The 23,037-nt window shown below is 41.9% G+C and overlaps 1 protein-coding gene across 1 annotated transcript in view; it reads left to right on the top strand.

Moving 5' to 3' along the window:
• The window catches only part of LOC143931196 (5-hydroxytryptamine receptor 3A-like), a 50,284-nt gene extending 38,553 nt beyond the window's left edge, over nt 1-11,731 (top strand). Inside the window, exons 6-9 of the mRNA XM_077455744.1 lie at nt 4,062-4,222; nt 7,057-7,261; nt 9,906-10,112; nt 10,201-11,731. Coding sequence (XP_077311870.1) covers nt 4,062-4,222; nt 7,057-7,261; nt 9,906-10,112; nt 10,201-10,457 — 830 coding nt within the window. The 3' untranslated portion in view covers nt 10,458-11,731. The remainder of the gene's footprint in view (nt 1-4,061; nt 4,223-7,056; nt 7,262-9,905; nt 10,113-10,200) is intronic.
• Nucleotides 11,732-23,037: the final 11,306 nt, after the last annotated feature.

Raw genomic sequence — 23,037 nt, 5'->3', positions numbered from 1 at the left:
AAAGAATGTTTCTTGAATGAGAACTCTGGGTAGAAAAGCTACTCACACTTTCATTATGGTCCTCGTCATCTAATTCCATAAAGTAATTTTTAAAGTTTTTAGGACACCTCTGGCATGAATGATGATGCTTTTGTCATCCTTGTAGCATTTGGAAAAGTATATTTCTTCTCCCAATATTTGAAAATTGCAGCTTTACTCTTGCAGAAATTGCACTGTTGAAATGTTTCCAAACTCAAGATGATGTTCTCACCATTTTAATGGGAAGAGGAAAAGAAAAATTTGATAGACGCATTTACCCTCTTACCTGTCAAATAAGGCATTTGAGGACAGAAATTATCATCTACTGTATCCCAGCAATCACCCAACTGCAGGAGCCCACAAGCAAACTAAACTGGAGCTTTTCCCTGCAGTGCCCCCTAGTGGCAAAAATGCATATTTCTCTTATTTTAGAACTGCATTGAGAAGTTCAGTGTTACTTGGCCTGTATTCCAGGATTTGCTTGTCTTCAACTGAGGGAACTTGCAATAATTTAAGACTTTACAAAAGCCTCAGAAATCTTTCATTAAGGTCTCCATGTTATAAGCTTGAATACCATGCCATAGATATATTGCTTATCATTGTAAAAGAACACATTACACACTTCTTTTTTTTTTCTGGAAAAAAACCCCAAAAATCGACTTTGGAAAAAAAAATCCCCAATTTTTGTGTTTTTTTTTCCATCCCATCTCCAGTCTTGGTACAATCTTCTTTATATTTAGTAGCACAAATGTGGGGGGCTACCTAACGATTCCTTTAGTTCATTTCCAGTGAGGAATGCCCTTGCACTACATAGTTGGTAGAGCTAGAAGAGACTAACAATTAGATTGTACAAGTAAATGTCTCATACAGAATTATACCTCTTTAACTCCTGCTGCTTGCAAGTATGACATATACTGAACAAATGAACGACTCATTTGGGCACATTCAGTGCATATATGGGAGGAGGATGCCAATTCAGAGGGAAGATGGATGGACTCCACATGGTAGACTCCAAAGGCAACATTTTATAAGAACCAGCTAAATATTAAAGACATTGGAGAGAAATTGATCTTTTAGATGAAATAAGAACAGTGTACACCGGAGATATTTTTCCAGAAATATATTATTTTATAAGTTAGCTATCTACTGATAGTTGCTCCTTAAAGCCCATATTCAGGCAAAAGTTTATTTGCAATACTCACCTTCTCTCCATAGATATACAGCACAGTACATAATTTCGGCAGCAAACTATCCTCAGTTATAGAAAGTCATGTTCTCTTCCCTGGAGGGAGCATTCACAATGTAGTGATGCACAGAGTGGCCCTGACCACTACTGCTGGGAGAAGGCAGAAAAAGAGAAGCCAGTGCATTGACTGGCCCCTGCGCATTTCTGAAGAAGGTAAGTATAGAAAAAAAATATGCAAAGCATACTACTAGGAGGACATGGGGAGGGGTGACTGGAGGAAGGGAGCTTTAATTGGGCTTTAACATTAGCCTTTCCTGAAAACAAAAAAAATTGGAAGCCATCATTGCTGACCTCCTTGCTAACTGCTTGGCTATAATGCAATATATTGTATAATGAAGTATAATGTACTTTCTGAGTCCCTGGTCCAGAACAAGTATGCGGATCAGAAAAGTCAGAAGTACTTATCCTTATCTGCATACAGTGCCTTGCGAAAGTATTCGCCCCCCTTGAACTTTTCAACCTTTTGCCACATTTCAGGCTTCAAACATAAAGATATAACATTTTTATTTTTTGTGAAGAATCACCAACAAGTGGGACACAATTGTGAAGTGGAACGAAATCTATTGGATTTTTGAAACTTTTTTAACTAATAAAAAAATGAAAAGTGGGGCGTGCAAAATTATTCGGCCCCCTTGCGTTAATACTTTGTAGAGCCACCTTTTGCTGCGATTACAGCTGCAAGTCGCTTGGGGTATGTCTCTATCAGTTTTGCACATTGAGAGACTGAAATTCTTGCCCATTCTTCCTTGCAAAACAGCTTGAGCTCAGTGAGGTTGGATGGAGAGCGTTTGTGAACAGCAGTTTTCAGCTCTTTCCACAGATTCTCGATTGGATTCAGGTCTGGACTTTGACTTGGCCATTCTAACACCTGGATACGTTTATTTGTGAACCATTCCTTTGTAGATGTTACTGTATGTTTGGGATCATTGTCTTGTTGGAAGATAAATCTCCGTCCCAGTTTCAGGTCTTTTGCAGACTCCAACAGGTTTTCATCCAGAATGGTCCTGTATTTGGCTGCATCCATCTTCCCCTCAATTTTAACCATCTTCCCTGTCCCTGCTGAAGAAAAGCAGGCCCAAACCATGATGCTGCCACCACCATGTTTGACAGTGGGGATGGTGTGTTGAGGGTGATGAGCTGTGTTGCTTTTACGCCAAACATATCGTTTTGCATTGTGGGCAAAAAGTTCAATTTTGGTTTCATCTGACCAGAGCACCTTCTTCCACATGTTTGGTGTGTCTCCCAGGTGGCTTGTGGCAAACTTTAGACAAGACTTTTTATGGATATCTTTGAGAAATGGCTTTCTTCTTGCCACTCTTCCATAAAGGCCAGATTTGTGCAGTGTACGACTGATTGTTGTCCTATGGACAGACTCTCCCACCTCAGCTGTAGTTCTCTGCAGTTCATCCAGAGTGATCATGGGCCTCTTGGCTGCATCTCTGATCAGTCTTCTCCTAGTCTGAGCTGAAAGTTTAGAGGGACGGCCAGGTCTTGGTAGATTTGCAGTGGTCTGATACTCCTTCCATTTCAAAATGATCACTTGCACAGTGCTCCTTGGGATGTTTAAAGCTTGGGAAATCTTTTTGTATCCAAATCCAGCTTTAAACTTCTCCACAACAGTATTACGGACCTGCCTGGTGTGTTCCTTGGTCTTCATGATGCTCTCTGTGCTTTCAACAGAACCCTGAGACTATCACAGAGCAGGTGCATTTATACAGAGAATTGATTACACACTGGTGGATTCTATTTATCACCATCAGTCATTTAGGACAACATTGGATCATTCATAGATCCTCGCTGAACTTCTGGAGTGAGTTTACTGCACTGAAAGTAAAGGGGCCGAATAATTTTGCACGCGCCACTTTTCAGTTTTTTATTTGCTAAAAAAGTTTAAAATATCAAATAGATTTCGTTCCACTTCACAATTGTGTCCCACTTGTTGGTGATTCTTCACAAAAAAATAAAATGTTATATCTTTATGTTTGAAGCCTGAGGCCGCGTACACACGCGGGGACTGTTCGCTCAACTTTGTCCGTCAAACAGTTTCAGCAAACAGTCCGCTCAAAATTAGCATGGACGGACTTGCCCACACACGACGAACGAACAGTTTGCTGAAACCGTGCGCGATGACGTGAACGGCACGTACGACGGGACGGAAAATACGACGTCCTATACACTGCATTATAGCTTTCGGCGTATAAATCCTTTCTGAGCATGCGCGGAACTTAGTTTGACGAACAAGCCTACACACGAGGGGACTGTTCGCTGAAACCAAGTTTCAGCGGACAGTTTTTCGGAATTTCCGAAAAACTTTGTTCAGCAGACTGTTCGCTGAAACTGTCCGCTGAAAGCCCACACACGGGCGGACTGTCCGCCGAAACACTGTTCAGCGGACAAAGTTGGGCGAACAGTCCCCGCGTGTGTACGCGGCCTGAGATGTGGCAAAAGGTTGAAAAGTTCAAGGGGGCCGAATACTTTCGCAAGGCACTGTACTTGTCCTGTCAGTGACTCAGAAATACTGAAGCTAGGGGGATGTTCCTAATAACCAGGCAACTAGCATTTTCAAAAGGCAGTAGAACCCCACTTAGTTTACTCAGGAAATGTTCCTTAAAAATGAAAATGACTGGTACTGTATTGCTGCATCAGTCTGGGAAATGGGGGGGGGGGATATACCATATGTGTGTGTGTATACATATATATGTATATGTATATGTAAATGTTTATGTTGTTTTTTTCTTTCCTTTTTTTAAACACCTTGGGTCACTATCTTTTCCATATTTGCTTCCTTTTCCTCCAGGTAATGAACTCGTTATGCTGGCTTTGTCGGATTCATACAATGTGTTAAGAAATTCGCAGGAAGTGTTTGCTAGTAAAGGAGACTGGAACCTTTTAAATATCACAGTACAGAATGACACCTATGGCTTCCTGAGTAACAAGTACACAGTAGTCATTTATAAGGTAAATAATAGAACAAAAGCTTGGATAAACAAGTAGTACAGCAGTGGCAGCTGCTCCATTAGTGGTGCAGGGGCGTCACCCCCCTAATCCATGCACCCAGCCCCTAATCTACATACAGAAGCACATTTAGAAGCACATAATTAGAGTACGGGGCTCTAATTGGCTTAAAGAAAGGGTGGGCTAGGGGAAGTCACTGAGAAGAAGACGAAAGGGGAAGCCACCAAAGCAATCCGGGACCTAGGCTGGTGGGTGAATGGACGGGTGAGTGGGGGGGAGGTTGTGTGTTTGTTTTGCCGAGCGACTGGGGGGGGATTTTGACTGATGGACCGACTGACTGAAGGGGGGGAGGTTGACTGATGGATGGACTGAATGGAGGGGGGTACCGGTTGTTTTGTTTGCTGCCCCGCCCAAAAAAAAAATGGAGCACCAGCCGCCACTGTAGTACAGTATAAAATTATAAGCTCAAACTGCAGCACAGACAGAGCATCTGAGACCTGCCTGGTCCAGACTTATTTAATGCAACTTGAATTTTCCTATTCTTCACCTGTTTGCATCATTTGTTTCCATCACCCATGTATCCAACTGGAATGCTGTATATACAGAGGGGTTTATAGAATTATCAGCTAAATTTTACTAAATTCATACTGAGTGCCATATGGGGCTTAAAAGCTCCTTGATGCTTTGCTTGTGTACTGCAATAATGGAAAATGTGTCACAACTACCTCAGTTGGTCACTGCTGAGACAAACCAAACCAAACCAAACAGCCATGTGTTTACATCTACCTGGTTTATGGTAATGTGTTTGTTGTTAAAGTGGTTGTAAACCCTTACAAACCACTTTGACCTACAGGTAAGCCTAGATTAAGGCTTACCTGTAGGTCCAAGCAATATCTCCTAAACCTATATGGTTTAAGAGATATTTGCCCGAAAACGGGCACCGCTGTCTACGGAGCATGCCGCAGGCGCACTGAGCGCGGCATTCTCCGCGACGGAGCTGCCGTGCGTGTCGGCTCCCGTGCGCATGTGCGGGAGTGACGTCATCGCGGCTTCGCCGAATGACAGCGGCGGAGCTGCGAGACCCCACCAACAAGATGGATGCGGCGGACTACAGGGGACAGCGGCGACTTCGCTGGCTCCTGTGTCAGGTAAGTGACACATAATGGGCTACTATGCGATGCATAGTAGTCCATTATGCTTTGCCTTTGCAGGGAATGAAAGAGGAAGTAAACTCATCAGGGTTTACTTCCTCTTTAATAGGATAATCACTGTCCCCTAAACCAGTGGTCATCAACCCTGTCCTCGGGGCCCACTAACAGGCCAGGTTTTATGTATTACCTTGGGGAGATGCATAGTAGAATACTGCAATCACTGAGCAGCAAATTATATCACCTGTCATGTATTTCAGTTATCTTGCAAACCTGGCCTGTTAGTGGGCCCTGAGGACAGGGTTGATGACCACTGCCCTAAACTACTGTTCTCTGTTTGATTGATGAATACAGATTTGAAATGCACCTGTGCTCAGACTATGGACTTTAAAGCGGAGTTCCACCCGTGTTTTAGTTTATTAAGTCAGCAGCTACAAAAAGCATAGCTGCTGACTTTTAATAAACAGACACTCACCTGTCCCACGGTCCAGCAATGTGGCTGCCTGGAGCCTCGCTCCTCTCCCTCCTCTCCTCTGGGCTGTCATAGCAACTGTGGGCACCCGGCCGTGACAGCATATGGCTTCACGGTTAGGCACGCACTGCGCATGCGCGAGTCGTGCTGCGCTCTGCTATTGGCCAGCCAATCTTCTGGGACCTGTGTTGTGTCCCAGAAGGTCGCTAGCAGGGAGGGGCACCTAGGGGGAGAGGAGGAGTCTTCCAAAAAGAGGAAGGAGCAAGTGGGATGCGAGGAGTGCTTAAAGCAGAAGTTCCACTTTTGGGTGGAACTCCGCTTTAAAGTATATACATTTATTTATTTATTAAGAGACATAAGACTGTAGTAAGTCTTGGACCTGTTTTTATATTGACACTTTCAGGAGGTTTGGGCAAACCTCGGCACTGCCCTAGTCAATGACATCACAAGGGGGTGGGGTGACATCACTGGCTGGCTCCGCCCCTTCATTTATTTAACAGCGGGAGGTGGCAGAGCTGTCTTTCGTTGGTTGCCAGCATTGGGTGCAGACCTTTTTTTTTTTTTTTTAAGGTCAGCAGCCAGTGTTCATCATGGTTGACGTTGGATCTAAACTGTGGGACAACTTTTTAAATTTTTTTTTTCATAAAGGACTTGTCAAAAACTGGCTCCTGTTTTTATTTACACTTCTCCTTTTTTTTGGTGAATGAGTAGGGGTACCATGTACCCCATACTCATTCACATGGGGGAACAGGAGCTGGGAACTCCCTTGTTAAAGTGGGCTTCTAGATTCTGATAAACCTTCCCCCACCCCACCTGCAGTTCCCCATAACCACCAGCCAGGGACCATGGGGACAAGGTGCTTTTGGGAAGGTGTCCGATCGCTCAACTTTAGAGCTGGCATGGGACAGATGCAGCATTGGATTGATGTTGCATCCACCTAGGTAAGTATGATTTAAAAAAAGTCTTATATATATTTTCATTGATTTAAAACAAGATATTGTCATTTTATTTATATTTTAAAAAATGGGAATAAATGTAACAACAAATGTCTTGGAGAAAATACAGTAACTGTTCACTATGTTCTATCACTTGATAAAACATTGTTTATAGTCCTTTGTTATTTTACATTAGTACCCTTCAGCTATATATTGCTAGCAGGATATATTATTGTAAGGGTGTCTGCTTTAGACTCTCATCTCTTTACTTTTTTTTTCAAGGTTACGATTAAAAGAACCCCTGTCATCTACATAATCAATCTCATCATCCCGGCCTGCTTCCTAGTTATCTTAGACATCTGCAGTATGTTCATCCAGAGGTACGAGGAAAGACTTGTGTTCAAAATCAATGTTATTCTCGGGTTCTCCGTGCTCCTGCTGATCCTGAACAATATGTTACCTGCTTCTGGTAGCCAACCTATGTTAGGTATGGATGTAATCATTTATGGATCTTCTTATTACACCAAGGGATTCTTTTTGTTCATCAAATATTTACTTCATGTGAATCAATCACTGTAACCTAAAACGCATGCACAAGAAAGATTCACCTTTCCTGAATGTTTGGATGTCTAATTCAGTGCTTTTTAAATAAACCACTTTTGCCACGTACACACGATCGGAATTCCGGACAGAAAAAGGCAGATGAGAGCTTTTCATCGGAAAATGCGACCGTGTGTATGCTCCATCGAAATTTAGCTGTCCAAATTTCCGCCAGCCAAAAATTGATAGCATGCTCTCAATTTTCCAGACGGAAAAACTTTCTATCGGAAATTCCGATCGTGTGTATGCAATTGCGACATGCCAAAAATCACGCATGCTCAGATTCAACCACGAGACAGAAGCTATTGGCTACTGGCTATTGAACTTCCTTTTTCTAGTCCCGTCGTATGTGTTGTATGTCACCGCATTATAAACGATCGGAATTTGGTGCGACCGTGTGTAGGCAAGACAGCTTGAGCCAAATTCCATCGGAAATTCCATCGGGAAAACCATCAGAGCTTTTTCCGACAAGAATTCCGATCGTGTGTACGCAGCATAAGAGTATGAAGCCTAAGAAACTGAGTCTGTTCAGAAACATTTAGTAAACCTGCTAAATTGATATATATCACTTGTCTGTTACATTTGTTGGAAGTAATTCATATTATACTGCATTTATTCTAGTCCAGGTAGGATTTTTTAGTTAAAGCAGGTCAGCCTAAAACAAACTAACTCTAAATTTACTGGCAGCCACATTCTAAGACTAATTTATCTAACCCTGTAAAGCACAAATCCCTATAGATGCCTGTTATACAACCATTCTGGTACGTTTCCACGCTGAGCTGTCAGCGGCGGCTTCTCTATGTAAGCGTTTGCTGAAGAGGCTACCGACAATGAAAGCCCCATAGTAAGTCTATGGGTCACGTCACTTCCCAGGCATTTCACAGTCATTGTCGGCTGTCTCTTCCACACAGCAATCACTGCTGGAGACTGGACTGGATCGGCTGCAGAAAAGGTATGTAAAGCAATTTTTGCTTTACAGGGTTAGATTATCTGGCCCAGAGGAAGAGTCTAGTCCTTGAAACTGAAAAAAAAAAGGGTTAGATACCGCGCTAAAAACTAAATAAATAAATCACTAAAAATATAGCTGCAGCTGAAATTTGTAATATATCTACAAACACCATAACCAAAACATAGAATATAGCTGCGCATAAAGTTAAGCTAAAATAATGTAATAATATATGACAATAAATGACACGTAGGACTGGTGTGTGCCAGCCGGCCAGCATTTCTTTATGAGCTTTCAATATTTCTGCAAATGTAAGTGCAATATTTTTGCTTATAAAATAAACTGTGTTTTATGGACTTACACTATGGTGAGTTTTCCTTTTTCATTGGAATCGTGATTGCTGCTTACTGGTCTGCCCTTTGAGTTTGGATCGTTTGGCTTGGTCTCATTTTAACCACAGCTGATTCCTGCCATGGATGTCTGGAGGTTGATTTGATGCCACAGATTTAACACTACAGGCCCTGTATCTCTTACCCTCTGGTAAGCGCATATGCTGTGTGGTGGAGGTTCACAAGCACTGGTGTTCCTGTATGCACAGAAGAATTTGATTAAGTCACCATTTTCACTTCATTCACTAGACTTTTGATATAATTACTTTATTTATTTTATTTTAGGATTTATTATTGTTATCACGTATTTATCACGTATTACACATTTATTTAATCACATGTTCATTCATGAGTATGATTTTATATTTATTATGGTGATTTTTTTGGTGTCATTTATTGTCATATATTATTACATTATTTTAGCTTAACTTCATGCGCAGCTATATTCTATGTTTTTGTCAGGGACCATGAAACAGACTGAGACAGAAGTACAATCAAATCACACTTGTTTATTAATAATAAAAAAAAGGTAAATAGAAAAAAGCATAGTCAAGCATAGCCAGAGTCCAGTAGTCAGATCGGGTAGTCAGCCAGTCCAAAGTTCATAAACCAGATCGGGCAAGCAGGATAAGAAGCCAGGAGGGATGTCAGCAAGCCAGTCTTGAAACAAACAGCAGGCGATGGTTCCTTGTGATGTGACCAACGTGAAGGCAATGGAGAAATGAGCCGGAAGGCTTTAAATAGGCGGGTCAGACGAGCATCATCGGGGACAGCTGGTAACTGTGGAAAGAGAAGAGAGCTGGCAATTAGCCGACAGCTGAGCGGCCAGCCCAGAGGAGGAAGGGCTAAGCCAGCCCTGACAGTTTTAGTCCTTGAAACGCATTAGCCTATTGGATCTTCACCTTCTCCTACCACATGATATGATCCAGTGTGGACTTAATGACGCTGTACTATGTGATGTGCTTATTACGTTTGTCATTTTGTGAGTGTAATACTTACCATTTATTTTATTAATAGAGCAATGGTTTTAGGATAATGCACTAGGTCTGTGGACCCTATTTGTCTTTTTGTGGTTTTAGATAGATTTGTCTTAGAATGTGGCTGGCAGTAGATTAAGAGTTAGTTATTTTTATTGCTGAACTTCTACTTTAACTAATAGATTTACCTTAACAGTTTACTCCTCTGTTTTGTTGTAGGTATTTTCTGCTGTGTATGTATGGCAATGATGGTTCTTAGTATTATTGGAACTATCTTTTCCTCTTATGTGATGGACCATTCTGTCAACCCCAAACATGTTCCTCCATGGCTGAAAACTCTTGCTTTAAATTACATGGCACGAGCACTATGCTTTAGGAAAGCACCCTCTCAAAAAACGATGACCAGGAATGGAACTCTGACCAAAGGTCTGTTTACAATGTAAGGTATACAGTATATTCTTGTTACTAATATTCTGAGCAACTGTTTATTAATGTTCTGTGTTCTTTGATTCAGAGCCAAAAACAAAGGCCACAGGTGATGTACAAATGATGAAGGATTTACAGGAAAAGGACAACCTAGAAGTAAAGCTGTTGAAGAAACTGCTGTTAGAAATCCTTAAGATCCACAAGAGGTTAAACCTCTCCAAGACTGAAGATGCCAAGTTAGAATGGTTCCAAGTTGCACAAGTCATCGATAGGCTGGTTGTCATTTTGTATCTCCTTACTGTAACTGCGGTATTTATTGTTCTCATCTATGCTTGGTCGCAGTGAATTACATGAATGCATATCAAGGGGATCCAGCTTTATAAATCATTGGATACCTTTTGGGTTACATAATTCCCTACATTATACCGTGTTTAAAGTATAACTAAAGGCAAAACTTTTTCTTTAGTTTTGGATAGAATGGCGAGGGATTAGAACACCTGTCAGTTTTTATTGCTGTCTGTGTCTGTTAGGGAGATTCACCCTCTCTATTTGTCTTGTTTACCATTATCATTGTAAGTAAAAGTAACAGAAAATCACAAATTTGGGGTTGTTCCCAGAAAAGTAATAGAGGGGAAATCTTACAATGGGGACACTAGTTCAGGTGACTTGGTGGTCCTCAAGGGATTCCCTACATTTGCAGGGATACAGATTGCAAAAAACAAACCAACTGGGGTTATAGCCCATTATAAATCCCTTACTCTATCCGAAATGAAAAGAAAAATTGCCTTTAGTTCTACTTTAAGCCCCAGTCGTTTGACAGCCCCAGGAGATTGGCAGTTACTTTGTGTTTCTTCCATTTGCGAATAATCGTGCCAACTGTTGTCACCCTCTCACCAAACTGCTTGGCGATGGTCTTGTAGCCCATTCCAGCCTTGTGTAGGTCTATAATCTTGTCCCTAATGTCCTTGGACAGCTCTTTGGTCTTGACCATGGTCGAAAGATTGGAATCTGATTGATTGCTTCTGTGGACAGGTGTCTTTTATACAGGTAACAAGCTGAGATTAGGAGCACTTCCTTTAGGAGAGTGTTTCTAATCTCAGCTCATTACCTGTATAGAAGACACATGGGAGCCAGAAATCTTGCTGATTTATAGGGAATCAAATACTTATTTCACTCATCAAAATGCAAATCAATTTATAACTTTTTTGAAATGCGTTTTTCTGAATATTTTTGTTGTTGTTTTGTCTCTCACTGTTAAACTAAACCTACCATTAAAATTATAGACTGATCATTTCTTTGTCAGTGGGCAAACATAAAAAATCAGCAGGGGATCAAATACTTTTTTCCTCACTGTATGCCCCTCTTCTTTACTTATCCCACAGTTCTTTTGGATGCAATTCCTTTCTGAGACCTGTTGAATAGAGAAAATCTTTCTTTGTAAATTGACACCGTAGAACACAGTGTCAATAAGAGTCAGGATGTAAAAATGTTATTACTACTTCACTGTAACTACCCTTGTTCATTCATAGCAGAATAAAGGGACAGCCTCTGATATTATATAAAGAAACCTTGCAAATGTAAAATAAATAAAAAAAAATAGTTTTATTATTTAACCTTAATTAGCCATAATTAACTCCTTCCTCCACTTCTTTCCTTAGGCATTATTTTGCTGCTGACTTTTTTTTACCATTTCTATTTTTTTCCCTTATTTTTGTTTCTTCATTTATTACAGTGCTGTATTTAAAAAAAAGTGCAAAATGGAAAACATTTATTACATTTGTAAATAACTTTACTTCAAGTGGGTGATTAATGCTGCCACTGGCCATTAATACGACACAAATGGGTTAAAAGAAGTATGGCCAAAGCTTTTTTGGCCATACTTCCCTTCTGGGTCACAGGAGTGCACTTAGTTTTCCTCACTTGTGCAGCTCATAGTAGTCTATTGCCCACTGTCAGTTAACATGGCAGAGCTGCTCCAGACCCTGGAGGATCCTGTTCATATTGTCAGGATCTACACAGCTGCCTGATTGACAGTTGGCTCTGGCTTTCAGCACTTGAAGCAAAGTGAGCTGCATCTGCCCCCTCTCCAGACTGGCGCTCCAGTGAGCACCGGAGGAGCAGAGCAGAGTGGTGATTGACAGCCAAGATGGAGCAGATGGAGAACTGAGGAATCAGCGGGCATGTGATCACTCAGTTCTCAAGCTTAGAGCTTATATGGAACAACTACAGCCAAAGACCGATGCTGCAGCATAGAGGTGAGTATGTAAGTGTACCACTACCCCCATAAGAAACGCTGGAAAATTGTCCAGGTTCCCTTTCCAGCAGATTGCCTTGGAGCCAGGCACATGCTCACAGTCACTCCCTGGCTCAATAACATGTCCAGAAGAGTTATTTTTGTTATTTTTGGAGTAACTGGAATAAGATTGAATTGAATTGAGTAGGATTCTCCAAAAATAAGAATTATGTACCGGTTAATGATAGTAAAATCAAAAAAAAAAGCAGATGTCCTTGCAATTGCAAACTGTAGACTTGGCTTGCAGTGCAAATAGTGAAATGCAGGCTTCTTGATTTAGGGCACCGAGAGCAGATTACCTTCACAAAGAGCCAGATAGACTAATCTCCCCAGGAAACCAGCTGATGTCCCTTTTGGTGAAACACATACAGCTGACTCTCCAGCACAAGGGGGGTGGCAGCAGCCCAGGAGTCTCTAAGATCTCTCACAGCAGTCTGTACTGCTGTCCAGGGACAGTTAGTTGCCCCTTTCCAACTTCCAAGTTACACCTTGCTCCAGTGATACCAGACTAGGGCTTCAGCAGACAGCCCCTCAGTCAGCTCTCTGTAGCTTCAACATCCAGACTCTCAGGTCGCCCATCTGAGGTCCCAAGAACAGCAAGCACATGGCAACATTGCCCTCCAGGCTGGACCCTCCCTCTGCAGGCTAAGACTCAGAAGCTTTGTGCCTCAGATTATTTATACAGACTCCCAGCAGCCTTCAGGGCCATACATCCTTGGGATTGACCAGGGTTGTATAAATATTCATGCTGCCATTTGGATTGCTTCACACCTATGTTCCAGAGAGTTCTCCAGCTCTCTGGAAAGCAGACGAAAATGTAACTAATGGCATGTAGCTGCATTGATTACAGTGAGCACACTGGTTACAGTGGGAGAAGCTAAATTTACCTAGCAAACAAAATACAACTCCACTGAACACAATGAGACAGCATTAAATCTAACTAATCCTAGCACCTATCTAGGAGGGTGCTACATGTGTTTTTTTTTTAGATAGCCCAAATGTCTCCTTTAATTAACATTACCACTGGCCACTAATGCAACACTCTGGTGCAATATCAAGCTGTATCCCTAGGAGTGAGGTTACTTTCTTGTTCATATAAACAAGGATTGATGTAAGCAGGGCTTTTTTTTCAGCGGGAACACAGGGGAACGCAGTTCCGGCACCTCCAGCACTGAATGTACTGTGTGTAATGACAAGGGGTGCTGGGGTGGGCTGAAGGGTCTATTAATGCTGGCTGCTGGGCGATCTATTGTTGCTGGAGCAGATCGTTTTGTGAGTGGCGATCTATTGTTGCTGGTGGGGGAATCTATTGTTATTGGGGGTCAATTATTGACAAGGGGGGGGGGGGTCTATTGTTGCTGGCTGCTGGAGAGTCTATTGATGCTGGCAGACTGTTTTTGCTGCTGGGGTGGTATTGTGTTGTGGGGGTCCATTGTTGCTGGGGGGTCTATTGTTTTTTAACAAATCTATTGCTGCTGGCTGTGGGGGATCTATTTTACTACTTTTTTTGCTATCATTAACAAATTAACAAATTGTTAATTATCATTAAAGTGGAAGTAAACCCATCGATTTAAATAGTTAAAAAAAAAGGAATGCCGGGAATGCTAACTGCACATTAGCTGTGCTCACAGCCAAACTATCAAACCATCCAATGGCTGGTGTCATAACGAATCACATGTGCAGCACCATAGCAGCTGAAGATTAAACAGAGACAAAGATGGCAGCTTCCTTGGCTGAAAACGATAGGGGAGTTTACTTCCACTTTAACAAATTCTACACAAATTACTTAGCACCACAAAATGATACTTGGCTCTGTTGTCTCTAAAAGGGGCAGTACTGGGAGGTGGGTGGGAGGTGAAACCAAGGAACGTTGCTCAGGGGTGGGTAGGGGGTGGAGACGAGAAGTGACTCAGAAGGGAGGGGGCGGCGGGTTCCTGCACCTATTCTCTGAGGAAAAAAAGCCCTGGATGTAAGTGTACATATCCTTCACACTCCAGTTATACAGGACCATCTTTAGCCTTTTGCAAGATATCTCTCAAACCTTTGCACACATTATACGCCTATGTGTATTGATGTGATCTACTTACGGCATAAGGGGATGCCTGAAATCTGACTTGTATCTTAGGCAGACTTCTGGGAAAAATTGGTGAGCCAATCACACAAGCAGGAAATTATGTTTCTGGGGAGTGGTCTGCACACACTCTGTGTACAGAACTCCAGGTAGCCATATTGCATTGCATTCTCAGAAAATGACAGCGGCTGCAGATTGAAAAGGAACAGAGTACTACACATACCAGGAATATTGATATTTTCATGTCATCTCTGGCTTGATGGACGCAGGTGCATGTGCATGCCAGTCCATTTGAAGGAGTCCGGGTCGGAGATCATGTTCCTGATTACCATTCATGCCTGTTTGGCCCACTGCCGCTGGTGTGTGTGTCCACAGCTTCGGGTAAGAGTACCCATCCCCTTCCCCTGGTGTTGGAGGCACATTCCCATGTGTCATGTGTGAATATCGCCCTGCTTGATCCAGCTTTATTAACACTTCTTATGAATTTCTAATACCCTGAGATCATGTTTACGGGATTGAACATGACATGTTGAACTTTATTATATTTAAGTGACTTTTGTGCTGCTATATATTTATTTTTCCAGAATAAGTTTTTCACACACAGGTTATTATTTGTGTCTGTTACAGGCCAGCATATTTTGTTTGGGTATCACACCATTCAGAATTGTTTATTTTATCACCAGGATTACTTCTTGAATGTTTATGCATTCAGCACATAGCCCAGTGTCATAATACTTTGAATGTTTCACAATACCATTGTTTTACTTTCACCTGTTGATTGTATATGTATGTTAGCACTATACATAGCACTTTATAGTCTGGTTTTTATCCACGGACATTTCTCTGGGGTTCATTCATAAATTTCTAGTGCTGCATCTTTTTTTTTTTTTTATATTTTGTTGCAATTAGTCTTATTCAGGTGGGTGACACCCGTGGATTGCGGCACCACTAGCACCGCCCGCTGCCCTGATGATCTGCGCCTCACTCTGTGTCAGTGGAGCAGACTAAAGCCGCCGGTGCCTCCTCCTCTCTGTTTACATCCAATGAGGAGGAGGAGCCCGAGGGACACACACCGCTGTGTGTATACGTCCTCGCGCTGTTCTGAGGTCTGTACTGTACACTTTATTAAAAGTAGATGGACATGTGCGGGAGGGTGCTATGGGAGGGGAGAGGGGTGCCTATGCTGATGGAGGGGAGTCTGCACTAAGGGGGGTGTCTATACTGCGGGGGTCTGCACTAAATGGGGGGTGTCTATACTGATGGGGGGTATGTATTAAGGAGGGGTGTCTATACTGATGGAGGGGTATGTATTAAGGAGGGGTGTCTATACTGATGGGGGGTCTGCACCAATGGGGGTGTCTATACTGTGGGGGTCTGCACTAAGGGGCATTCTATACTGATGGGGGGGTCTGCACTAAGGGAGGGGTCTGCACTAAAGGGGGGTGTCTGCACTAAGGGGGGATTCTACACTGATGGGGGTGTCTGTACTGAGGGAGGGGGTCAGTACTTAGTGAGGGAGGTCTGTACTGGGGGGGTCTATACTAACGGAGGGTGGTCTGTACTGAGGGAGGAAGGTCTGTACTTAGATGAGGGGTCTATACTGACAGAGGGTGGTCCTTACTGAGGGAGGGGGTCTGTACTTAGTGGGGGGGGTCTGTACTGAGGGGGGATTATAGTTGGTGGAGGGGGGGTGACACCAATGTTTACCGCACCAGGTGACACCAACCCTAGTGATGCCACTGGTCTTATTGCTGATGCTGGCAGCTGTTTTGTCACTAGTAGAGCAAATTTCCTTTTTTTCACTAATGCAACACGAAGTGGGTAATTAACTATGCCACTGACCACCAATGGGGAGGGATATTTTAAACAGCACTGCCACTTACCATCAATAGAAGAAGAAAGTTAAGGGGCTAAATGAAGCCAATGAATGGGGATTTAAATAGCATAACACCAATGGCAATCAATATAGGTGTTGTTATTGTTAGGGGGGTGAAGGGTCTGGCATTATTGCAGTTTGGCATTATTGATGTGGGCATCAGATGACCTCTCAGCACTAATGTCTGTTAAAGCAACCTTGCACGCTAAAAAAAATTTATAATAATAATAATAATAAACCAATTGAACACAAGCAGTATGGCTTCAGCTCTTAGTTGTATGCTTCCTTGTTGCCTGACTCTCCCTTTTCAATCCACTATCAAAATCTATGAAGATGGCTGCATTTCCTGTTACATGTTCTGCGTTTTTAACTTGTTATGTGTGTTATGCTAAGCATTTTCTATGCTGTGTAGAATGTGTGATGGCTTTACCCATTTGATCTCCAGAGTTGTTTACCCCCTTCATGACCAGGGCATTGTTTGCTATTCAGCACTGCGCTAATTTACCTGCCAATTGCCCTGTCATGCAACACTGTGCAATAATTACATTTATATCATTATATATATTTTGTTGTATTTGATCACCACTGGGTTTTTGTTTTGTTTTTTTATTATATAACTGAAAACAAAAACGATTTTTTGATTTAAAAAAAAAATATTTTTTACTTTCTGTTAAAAAACATATCCAATAAAAAAATACCAATATGTGTATATTAATTTGTTTGCTTGAAAGTTATAGCATCTACAAACTATGGTATATATACTGGAATTTACGCAGCTATAGGCGCTATACAGTAATGGCGGTGATCGCCGACTTATATTGGGACTGTAATAGCATGGCAGTTAACCTGGTGCTAACAGACACTGGCTGGGAGGGACAATATCTAATAGACATGGTGTACTGACGAAAAATTAGTTTGTTTCCTTTTTGTTTCATTTGTTTATTTTGTGTTTGTTTTTCAGGTCATTGGTTATGATCGAAATTCGTTATTTCGAATAAATTCATAACTTCGGAAAAAATTGAATTTCGAAATACAAAAATTTGGAAACTCAAATTCGGAAATTCAAAAATTTTAACCTTTAGGTAATTGGAAAGCCTGAAAATAAGAACGATAATCCGAAATGAAGAACGAAAATCCGAAAGTTTGAAAATCCGAAAAATACTAACCAATCATAACTATTACTTACTATTCAATTATAGGTATTGGAATTTCCTTTCAAATTTGGCTGTTAGTGAACGTAACAAATAAGAATTTATACAAAGTTATGAATTATCCAAGAAGCGTATGCCGCCTCTAAATGATGGGAACGTAAAGAATTAATAATAATTAATAATAATAAAATGTTTTTATTATTATTAATATTAATTTGAAAACGTTCCATTCATTTGGATGCGGCATTCGTTATTTTGGATAATTTGTAACTTCGGATAAATTCGTATTCGTTACTTTCAATAACAGCCAAATTTGAAAGGAAATTCCAATACCTATAATTGAATAGTTAGTAAAAGTTATGATTGGTTAGTATATTGGTATTTCAGATTCTCAAAGTTTTGGGTTTTCAAAAGTCTGGATTTTTATTCTTTTGGATTGTTGAATTTTCAGATTTTTGAATTTCCGGATTTTCGTTCTTTTGAACTTTCAAATTTTCGCTTTAGGTTTAGCTTTTTTTCTGTTAATTCGAATGTTTCCGAATTAATGAATTTGTTGAATTTCATTGAAAAACTAATTTGGAACGAAGCAAATTGCGCATGTCTACTTTTTAACACTAGTGACACTAATACAGTTGTCAGTGATAATACCTTACACTGTACTAATTACATGGCAGGTAAGGGGTCAGCATCAATGGGCAATCAAGGGGTTAATTGTGTGTAATATGGCTGTTTTTTCTCCCAGTAATTCAGGGAGAAGAAACGGCCAGGTTGCCATTCTGTGTACACAGTTCTGTTTGTATATTTACTATGAGTGGTCGGCAAGTGGTTAAAAAATAAAGAAAATAAAGCACCGATGGGCACTCATGGGTGGCACTGGTGGGCACTGATAGGCAACACATAGGCAACACTGGGCACTGAAAGGCTGCACAGATGAATAGTTATGGGTGGCATTGATAGGCAGCACTGCTGGGCACTGATACCTGACACTGATAGATGACATTGATAGGCATTACTGATGGCCCTGGCAGGCATTGGGGATGGGCACTGATTGGCAGCTGCCTAGGCACTGATTGCCATTTCCCTGGTGGTCTAGGGTGGCATAACTGGTGGTCTACTGTAGTGGCAATCCCTGGTGGTCCAGGGTGGGCATCCGAGGGGTGGCTTCGCTGTTAAACAATGAGCACAGATCCCCCCCCTGTCTGTCAGACGCGAGTGAGGAAAAGCCAATCAACGGCTCTTCCCATTTACATTGTGATCAGCCGTGATTAGACCCGACTGATCACGTGGGAAAGAGCCTCTGTCAGAGGCTCTTTACTGAGATCGGTGTAGCGGTATAACAGACTGACGCACCGCACCACTGATCGCCGCGATGCATGCCCCCACATGCATGCAAGATCGGTCGTTCTGGAGGGCTGTCATATGACTTCCACCTAGAATGAGAACCGCACTGCCCAGCCGTCATTTGACGGTCGGTGGGCGTGAAGACGTTAAAGCCTCAGTTTAGTAACTATTAATATGATGTGTCCTTAGTGCTGATGGCTCTTGGATTCCTTGAAATCTTCATCCTCTATTCCCACCACCACTGTAATCTTCCAGTGCAGCAGAGGTTATTCAGGATTCGACCCAGTGACCCTTTTTACTCCTAGGCGAGAGTGCTACTCGCCACATTACTGTCCTGCATGACGTGATCTCAAACTAACTAGAGGAAAGTTCAAAACGAATCTAAGAAAGTATTATTTTATTGAAAGGGTTGATGTTTGGAATAAACTTCCAGCAGGGGTAGTGAGTCAGTCAAAAGTAAATGGCTTCAAACATGCTTGGGATAAACATAGATCTATACTGAGACAAAAAAGGTAACAAACAAAAAAAATATATAAAACATTAAAAAAAACAAAAACAGGAAGACTCCATGAACTACCCTTTCTTTTTTCTGCTGTCTATTTTCCATGTAACCACTAGGAGGCTTAGACCCCTTTCACACCAGGGCATTTTGCAGGCGCTATAGCGTTAGAAATAGCGCCTGCAATCTGCCCTAAAGAAGCTGCACCATTGTTTGTAGTGTGAAAGCCCCGAGGGCTTTCACACTACAGCGGTGCACTGGCAGGACGTCAGAAAAAAGTCCTGCCAGCAGCTTCTTTGGAGCCGTGAAGGAGCGGTGTGTTTACCGCTCCTCCACTGCTGCTGCCCATTGAAATCAATGGGGCAGCGCTGTAATGTCGCCGGCAAAACGCCGCTATTGCGGTGTATTGCCGGCGGTTTTAACCCTTTCGTGGCCGCTAGTGGGGGGTAAAAGTGCCCCGCTAGCGGCCGAAATGCGCCGCAAATCCGGCGGTAAAACGCCGCTAAAAATAGTGGCGTTTTACCGCCGACGCAATGTGCGGTGTGGTGTGAAAGGGGTCTTATTGCCAGTGGTGCATACTGGGGGAGGATATAAATGTTTGGGGAGTGGCCTGGTGAGCTCCCTGGGTAGTGGCCATAGCCTGGGGAGCTTTGTGCAATCATTTTCTGTTATGAGAACAGACCTAGCTGACCTGATTGGTTGAGAAGGGCAGCTAGGCATCCAAAGTAGATCCAGAGGAGGAAGTTCTGCTGGAGGAGGAGGGTGTCTGATCCTCAGAGGATCCTGGTGTACTTTCTTTGAAAGGAATATATGGAGGTACTCACTGGTTATGCAGCTCTGAAGATAGTGATGCCGGTGGTTGCCTGATGGTCCATATATTTGCAATACATACATCAAAATTCTGTTTATGCACTGTGACAGCAAACATGTGGTCAGAGTCTGGAAAACCTCTTCCTGGAGGTAGACAAAAAATAATTGGCACCCACCATTGTTTCAGTCCTCTACTACACCCATAGATCATGGTTTTCTTTCCTGCCAGGGGAGCACTACACAAACAACTAATCTATTTTACTTCCAGTTGGTATTAAAGTATGTTGCATATAAATATATGTATCTAAATATTTTGGTTGCTTGTATTCATCCAGAGATTGGGTAAAGGTACTTAGAACCAAGGTGACTGAACCCTCCTGCTTTACTGACATTAACACTGCTTTTGATGCCTTAAAAAATCCATTGAGCAAAAGATAATTTTGTCCAGTGCTTCACCTAAATACTTATGATTAAAAGCCCTTGAAGACATCACATGTTCTATTGTGACAGAATATGTATATAATTAAAGCTCTTTAAGCCCCTGTACACACGGTCGGAGATTCTGCCAACCAAATCGTCGGATTTTGCCCGTCGGATTTAGTCCGACGGATTGTGTCCGTAACTGTTGCATACACACGGTCGGGCCAAGTTGGCGAAAAATCCGATCTTTCAAAACGTGATGACGTAATTTCGTTACGATGGGATTACATTTAGGCTAGTAGCCAATAGCTTTTATGTAGGAATTTGATCTGAGCATGCGTGGCACTTGGTATGATCAAAATGCTATACACATGATCAGATTAGGTCCGACCAGCCCAGTTGGTCGGGAAATATTTACAACATGTTGGAAAATTGGGTTGGACGGAGATTCGGACGGAATCATTCTGATGCATACCACACACAGTCGGATTATCTGACAACACGGTCCGATAAGACGCATTCCGACAGATTCTCTGACCGTGTGTACAGGGCTTAAGAGGTTTTTTCATCTGCTATTCCCATTTGTTAATCCTTGATGGGTGGTGTTAGTTGGTTCTGTATAGACTAAAATCCATCCAGTTTTTCTATGGTCAACTTAACTTTCAATACCACATTAAAGTCCTCAAAGCTGCATACAAATATCTGCCATCCAGAAATATGTTTTGCATCAGGTACTAGTATTTTATTTATACAGTATTTTATACTGACAACATAATTGATAGGTGTGTTACCCAAATGTTACTGCAGGATTACAAAGGCTAACAGGGAGTAAAAAATAGATTTTGACACCTGAAGTGGTTTTATGAAGTATTCTCGTAGTCTTACATAATGGGGATTAAAGAAAGTAAAATAAATTACAATAGGAAGCTGTCAGAATAATTTTGTAGTAACACATGTTGTCCCCTTTCTGTTAACTAAACACTCAGTTGAAAAAAAGATATACAAACAAATTACCTATCAAAGGATTTGTAATTTCGTTGACGCAGCCTTGTAATCCAAATACTGGCAGGAGATACTGTATAAAGGCTCACACTTATGGGAATTGGCTGTGGGTTTCCCTGCATCCAATTCGCATTACAGGGGACTGTGACCGGCTCTCAATGGAGCCAGTTCACACATCTCCGGGGCAGAATTGTGACCTGAAATGGTGAACGGGGACGCACCGGACCCCCTGCTGCGAGCCATGCCGCAGATAGTGCGAACCCAGCCTTAAACAAGGTCAATGACCTTACTTTCCTCTACTGCAGTACAGCAGGTCAATGATTCTGTGATTTTCTTTCCTCCAACTATTCAATCAGATTATTCTGACATGATCTGCCTTTAGTAAAACCTTGTTGCTTTGGGTCCAGCAAGTAAGAGGTATGAGGTACACCTTAACTGGTGAAGATCCTGGCTCAAATTCTGAAAATACTTCTGTACAGGACACGCATCATTCTGGAAGAAATAATTTGTGCCAAGGTGCACAACAACATTGACACTGCACTCTTCACTAGCTTTCTTGACAATATTTAAATTCTCCCCTGACAGTAGTAGCAGGTAAACACCTAACTTCCCTGGATAATTCCATGTGATTTCCTAAAGAAACAGCTTTTACAATTAAATCACCAACAAGAAGATGACTCCTCCTTTTAGAAGCCTTTACCACAATACTTGCCTGGTTTGCAACATCAGATACAAAAGTTATCATTTGCAAAACAATTTCTTCCTCAGGGACCTCCTTCCTAGATACAGAAGGGTTGCCATTCTCACAAACCGCTATGTTTACAACCATTGTTTCTGCTTCTAGCTCAGAAAGAACACTATACGGGTTAAGCAGTGTCACACCAAAAGCTACTGTACATGTTTATGGTCCACAGTCATCACTCTTCCAGGATCAACAGTTGCCTTTTTGAGGAAGAGGTGGCTTTTTGCAAGTCAGCTCAACAAAACCATTTGGCTTAGACAGCCTCCTGATCTCAGACTAAAGGGCACAAACCAAAGACTTTTGACAAGTAATGTCACCACGTAGACTAGAAGTCTGCATACAGGACAGCAACCCAGCTTCAAATAAATAACCACAAAAAACAAATACTATGCAATTGCGCTGAACTAAACCAAACATTTAAATTTACTATTTAAATTTTAAATTTAAATTGTAATATTTACTTAGAATCGAATACATGTATTAACCAAAGATAGTTTCAAACTGCTTCTGTTCAATCTATGCACTTTCGTCTGCTGCACTTCTGTCTCTATGCACTCACAATGAGTAATCTCTACAGCAGTGATTCTCAACCAGGGTTCCTCCAAAGGTTGCTAAGGGTTCCTTCAGCATTGGGCAATTTCTGCCTCTTAGCCCCTGTACACACGGTCGGAGATTTTGACAACCAAATCCGTCGGATTTTGTCCATCGGATCTTGTCCGA

This window comes from Lithobates pipiens, unplaced genomic scaffold (genome assembly GCF_037356315.1).
Source record: "Lithobates pipiens isolate NorthernLeopardFrog02 unplaced genomic scaffold, aLitPip1_a1.2 Scaffold_10, whole genome shotgun sequence".
NCBI classification, from domain to species: domain Eukaryota; kingdom Metazoa; phylum Chordata; class Amphibia; order Anura; family Ranidae; genus Lithobates; species Lithobates pipiens.
This window is presented reverse-complemented; position numbering and strand designations above follow the sequence as displayed.